At 44.3% G+C, this 6000-nt stretch overlaps 1 protein-coding gene across 1 annotated transcript; it reads right to left on the reverse strand.

Annotated features, from left to right (window-relative positions):
* Positions 1 to 2641: 2641 nt before the first annotated feature.
* Positions 2642 to 4076, reverse strand: gh1 (growth hormone 1). Its single transcript, XM_057861267.1, has 5 exons — positions 3445 to 4076; positions 3245 to 3361; positions 3015 to 3158; positions 2793 to 2939; positions 2642 to 2722 (listed from the first exon to the last, which is right to left on the reverse strand). The coding sequence occupies exons 1-5, from the start codon at positions 3664 to 3666 to the stop codon at positions 2660 to 2662; spliced, it is 693 nt and encodes a 230-aa protein (XP_057717250.1). The 5' UTR covers positions 3667 to 4076; the 3' UTR covers positions 2642 to 2659.
* Between the last annotated feature and the right edge of the window lie 1924 nt (positions 4077 to 6000).

Here is a 6000-nt window from a genome sequence, read left to right on the forward strand (position 1 = left end):
TCTTTTATGATCAAACCTCGCAAAACGTTCTGTTTAACCAGAAAAAAATTAAAAAACGAGCTTTTCCTCTTGCAGAGGGGCCGTTAGACGAGATAAAAAAACACTCACATTCGGCCGTCTTCAAGCTCCAAACATTGCAAAACACTTGAAACAACAGAAAATATACCAAAATAACAGCGTAACCGGAAGTCATAGCTTATTACAAAATGAAAGACATGCGGTAGGCAGAAAAATCAGGCTTTAGTAATTTACATTTGAATGGGGGAAAATATCTTAGAGAGCTTTTTCATCTCTCCTTTTCTTTTCAAATCTGGGCCAGTGGGAATGGGCATATGATGGTGTATTGTTGGGTTAACTTATTTTCTGATTGTATTATTATTTACTGTTCATGACACCAGGTTTATTGTTGGGATTTAAAAAATAATAATAGGTCATTTTCTCTAGTTTTCTACTTTGATAACTGTAATTGCCCCCCCTCCATTGCTATTTCGATCCATGTGCCGCCACTGTTTATAGACAATTGTAGTGCCGAAAGAAAGGAGTCGGAGGCAGAGTGTCAAACGCGGGAGCAAACCTCGCTTTAATGACAGACGTTTAACTTCAACACACTATTGCGGCAGGCACTACTCAACTTCCCCGGAAGTGCAACAGCAAAAACAGTTCGTGCGGAACCTCTTAACTCAAGTTCGCTTAGGTGAATTGTGTGAACACCACACAATCATATTTGTCCGTTGTCTTCACAACGTTATCTAAAAAAGTACACATCTTTAAGTTCTCGTGTGAATGTAAATCTAAATGGAATATTTGCAATCCGTCCCTTTATATCATTTTCGCCGATTTCGGTGTTTGTATGAATCTTAATGTGTGAATCTGGTCATTCCATTTCTGTTTCTTGTGGTAATATTGTTCTCGCTAGCCAACCTTGTTAAGGGTTCTGCTCTCTCTTTGCAAGGTTACTGGGAGAGAAATTAAGAGAGCTTTAAAAATAAAAGTCACCGTGGAATCTTATTTTTTAATTTAAGGTTTAAATTTCATGATGTAGACATGCCTCGTAAGGAAAGGAGGTTGAGGGATGGAAAAAAAAAATGAACTGAGTGAGGCTGCTAAAGGCAGTGGATCCCTCATAAGCTGAGTGAAAAGCACAATAGGGAAGAATAACGGTTTGCAAGAATATAAACGACATCAATTATAAACACAATTACAATGTTATTGTGCTATAACATTTTTAGGTCATTACTTTATTAATGATAAGGTACTAGAGTTGTCAAATATGGAAAATAATGAAATGATTCTGAAAAAACTGCTGTTGGTGGCTCAGTGAACATCTGATGTGTTTTTTTCTCAGATGAACAACAATTTGAGGAAGGAATTTTGATACAGAGGTTGAAAGAAGAAAAGAAGCAAAGAGTGAGTCACAGCCAGAAAGTGTTGATGACAATAGCCACGTTTACATGCTGACTTTTATTCATACCGATTCAAATCATTCCGAATGGAAATTTCACATCAGCTGTTTACATGTCACTTCATCTATTCCGATCCAGCGTTTACATGTGTCTGCCTTTATTCCGAAAGGACGTTTGACAACTGCCGTCTGACATGCGCAGATTAATCAAAACAAAGCGTCACGTTGCAAAACATGGAGATCGATCGTCAGATCAGCTGCTGTTTTCACTTTTCGAGTGGAAACAAAACTTCAGAATGACACGCCGTTCATTTAAAAAGTTGTGTGAGTGCGCTGTGCGTGTGCTTGGAAGCCATGTTGCAAGTGACGTCACTTACGTCACCAAGTGACGTCACCACGTCAGTACGGAGCATGCGCAGAAAGAACGCAACCAGACACCATTCCGCTTCCCTGTTTACATGATATAATTTTACTTCTAATCGGTTTGGAAAAAGGAATATTCCACCTCTGTGAATCGGAATGAAATTCCATTCGGTTTGGGCCTGTTCATTCCGAATGAGGTGTTTATATGGAACACATTTTTTCGGTTTGAACAAATATTCCGATTGTAATTGGAATATTTGGCTCCATGTAAACGTGGCAACTGTTGTCTTCTCTTCACTATTCTGTCACAGTCACACCCAATTATACTGTAAAGCTGGTTAAACTAAGTTCTGATGTTGAAAGGTGTGTTAAATTCTTCTTCATGTGCCCCTCTTGATCTATTGAGCACCTGCCCCTCCGTCGGTCTCCGCACGGCCCTGCCACCCATCAAAACAAAGGAGCACAACAATAGGATGGCGTCGATAATAATTCCCAATGCTGCTAAATAGGATGCAACCGTCTGTCATCTTATGAAATTATTGAAGCGCAAACATCGTCTCACAAGACATGGCCTTCTTTCAAGCACTCCACAGGATATTATTGTGTTTTATGGCCACATGAACACAGAAAGATAAGATTCCCATCTTTCATCTAGTTAAAAAGGTTTTCTATTCTACCCCCCCCCCCCCTTTCATTTGGAGCAGGCGAACATCATAAACAACATTGTTTGTTTAGTAGTGAATGTGTTAAATAAACTATACTGATTGTAAACATCATCTCCAAGACACAGTGGAATGCGAGACCATCGAAACTTTTATTACATCACAAATTGGCAAGAGAACGCCGCCGGCCGGCCGGCCGGCCAGCCAGTCAGCCGGCCCACCCGCCGCCGCTCTACAGGGTGCAGTTGGCCTCGGGCGATAGCCGACACTTGGCGACCGTCAAGTAAGTCTCCACCTGCGTGCACACACACTCACAGATGAAATAGCGCGCGGTCGCAAAGCACTCATGCGCGTCCGGCGCCGACCTTGTGCATGTCCTTCTTGAAGCACGCCAGCAGTTCGTACATTCGTCTCAAGGACTCTTCGTCCGTGGCGCTTTGATAGTAGTTCCCGTACGGCGCCAGTTGGAGGGCAGAGCTATCGATCGACATATCTGCTTCGTCCTGATTGGCCTGAAGGAACAGCTCGTTGGAGAAGCTCGCACTTACGGACTGGACTTACATCTGCGCGCGCGCGCGGGTTTTCACCCTGATCAGCAGTAGAATTCCCATCTTGAGTTCGGCCAGTTTGGAGGAAACCTGATTTCGAGGGGCTCCGCTCCCAGAGAGAGAACGGCTGGGGAATTCCCAGGATTCCACCAACCGGTACGAAATCGACAACAGCTTTACAACCTGAAGCGGCCAAAAAAGAAAAAAGAAGAGATTATGAAGGGCATCGATCAGTTGGTCCTTCCATTTGACTTTGAACAGCGGCCGACCGAGCTCCGTTGCGTTTCGTGCTTGTCCAGGGGACTGACGATGTAATCGGAATTGCAGAAATCTTGAAGGAAGATTTTGTTGAGCTGACGCTGATCCTCCATCTGCAGAGAAGCCTCCTACCGAAAGCCCGCAAATCAAAACGGCACACCTTTTAAAAAGGGAGGGAGGGAGGGAGGGAGTGAGGGAGCGAGCCACTCACAAAATCCGAAAAGAGTCTCTGGGCCAGCAGGTGGAGGTGCTGCACTCGACTCACGGCGATGGCGAACACTCGCTGGCTGTCCGGGACGGGCTGAGAACGCACGGCGGACAGCGTCGCCGCCAGCGACAGGAAAAGAACAACTGCGAGAGACAAACGCTTCTTTTGGTGTGGCGCCGTTGACATTTGCGTGAGCGGCGTACTCAAACGCTCGCCACCTTTCATAGCGAGATCGCAGTACCTGGATGAGGTTAGGCTAGGCTATAATTTCGAGCTAGTGCATTTTTTGGGAGTTGACTGAATTGATACAAATGGGCATCATTTGGTCCGCTTTCTTGTCTGTCGCGTATGGCTCATTTCTTTCGAAAGAAATTCGAATGAATGGCATTTTGACTTTTGGCATAAGCCACAGCAGAAAAAGCAACTTACGTATGGAATGGCGCCTAAAGTTGGAATTCTTGGAACAGGAGAAAACCTACCTTTATCCATGGCTGCTCCTCCGTTGACTTTTCACCATGCACGTCCGTCCTCTTTATAGTGGCAAAATGGTGTTTACATGTATGAGCTAGAAACACCGAGCGGATGTTGCGACGCCACCTTTACGCCGTCCCGATTCAAATTCATATGATCGTTTATTGGAGCGCATCGTTTCTAGAAACTTGACTGGTGACTATTTAGGAAGAAGAACATCAAGTTGCCGGAAGAACCAGTCTCAATGAAGCTAAATCTAAAGGCAAAGCGAATAATTCAATGTTTTGGAATATTGACACATCAACACATACGGTATGAATATTAAGCAGTAACGCCTGCAAAGAGCAGCTCAGGATAACGCATGCGTTTTCGCCTCTGCGACACGCGACGTTCCAGAGACTGACGATTCGCTCTGACGAAAAGGGACGTGGATACCTGTCCGCTGTCCACATCCGTCCCGCGTTCATTCGCCCGTGGTCACGCAGTTATTGCTCATCCGACCGCCATTCATTCATCCGTTCACCTGTCCTTTGCCATCCATCAGTTTGCTGTCATCCCGCCATTCCTCATCCATCTATCTTCATCCTACTGCCATTTATTCATTCATTGTTTAGCTCGTCCGTCCTAGCGATGATCCCTCGAAGGGACTGATGAGCTCTCAGTGTGGGGACCGAGCAATATCTATACGAAAGGCCCCAGAAGCGACGATCTACGGAGGTGACTGTTCTTTTTACGGCAGCGCGGGTTGTGTTTGAAAAGACGAAAGCGACGGTATAAACTGCTCCGTCATCACCGGCATTCAACGTCTCTGCATCGTAGTTTGGATTTTTCAACTATAACTACAATGCAAAGAGATTTTATCGAGACCACCCGGCACCAGGTGTAAATCATTTGCCTGCCAATGACACCCCCAAAATGACCGGTCGCAACAACGACGACGCTCGTCACCGGCGGCTCCTTTCTCGTCACGGCCGATTGTTTGCGCCGATGGAGTCGATGCTCGTGACCTTCAAGGCCTTTCAATATTCCTCAGAGTCCGACAGCCGATCCCGAGCCTTGCATTTTAATGGGCGCGGACCCGGTTTTGTCTCCGCGGCAACGAGGGACGTGACGATGACTCATCGCGGATGAGGCAAGTTGTGCGGTGCAAACAACTGGTCAACAATGAAAGGAGATCTGTGTTTGAACCATATCTCCGGGACACGGTCCAATCAAGACATTCTGTCAACTACGTGCTTCTCCTTAGCAGCGACGTGGCACTTTTGGCGACGTCGTCTTCTGGCTAGACGTGAGGAAAAGTAATAGCACTTTAAAGGGATCAATTAAGAGTGGCGCACTGTTTCAAGCATTCATCCATAAGGACTTTTTATTGAGGTTTTACATATTGATCGACGTGTAAGGTGTAAAATCAAAACGTGTTCATTATTGTGTGGAATCTCATTTGATCATAGAGCAGACAGGAACAGTTGACTCCCCCGATGGTTTGAATGGCTCCGAACCAAATCGGAGCATGCGTTCACAACTTGGACCTTGTCCTTACGTCAGATTTGCAATAGGAATATAGCCTAAAGGTCATGTACGGAAGCCCTCTCTGCCCATATGGAAAAGAACTAGAAACAAACACGTAAGGATTTGCCTCAATTCCAGTAATCTTAATCATACTATTTACTCTTGAAAGTGGCTAATTTTGCATTCTTGTCATACAAAATAGTTCGATTTGAGAATGAAACAAAAGTATGTATGTGCTATAAAATGAAAATGTTTCGTAGACTGTACATTTTGAAGTTTTTAACTTTTAGTTTTAAAGATGTACCCCTTTTCAAATATGAATAATACATATATATCTGTGTGTACAGTGGGGGAGATAAGTATTTAGGCAACCACTGATTGTACAAGTTCTCCCACTTGAAAATATTAGAGATGCCTGTCATTGTCAACATGGGTAAACCTCAACCAAGAGAGACAGAATGTGGAAAGAAATCACATTGATTTTGAATGAATTCATTTGCAAATCATGGTGGAAAAGAAGTATTTGGTCAATCCCAAAAGTTCATCTAAATACTGTGTTATGTACCCTTTGTTGGCAAT

This window comes from Corythoichthys intestinalis, chromosome 16 (genome assembly GCF_030265065.1).
Source record: "Corythoichthys intestinalis isolate RoL2023-P3 chromosome 16, ASM3026506v1, whole genome shotgun sequence".
In the NCBI taxonomy this organism is placed as follows: domain Eukaryota; kingdom Metazoa; phylum Chordata; class Actinopteri; order Syngnathiformes; family Syngnathidae; genus Corythoichthys; species Corythoichthys intestinalis.

Bases quoted from the DNA above. Each gene is read 5' to 3' on its own strand.
- gh1 (XM_057861267.1), bottom strand. From the start codon at position 3,666: ATGAAAGGTGGCGAGCGTTTGAGTACGCCGCTCACGCAAATGTCAACG. The intron at 3,159-3,244 runs GTCGGCCGCTGT...TGGCCGCTTCAG, and splicing joins ACGAAACGCAACGGAGCTCG to GTTGTAAAGCTGTTGTCGAT. The intron at 2,723-2,792 runs GTCGGCGCCGGA...GTGTGCACGCAG, and splicing joins TCAAGAAGGACATGCACAAG to GTGGAGACTTACTTGACGGT.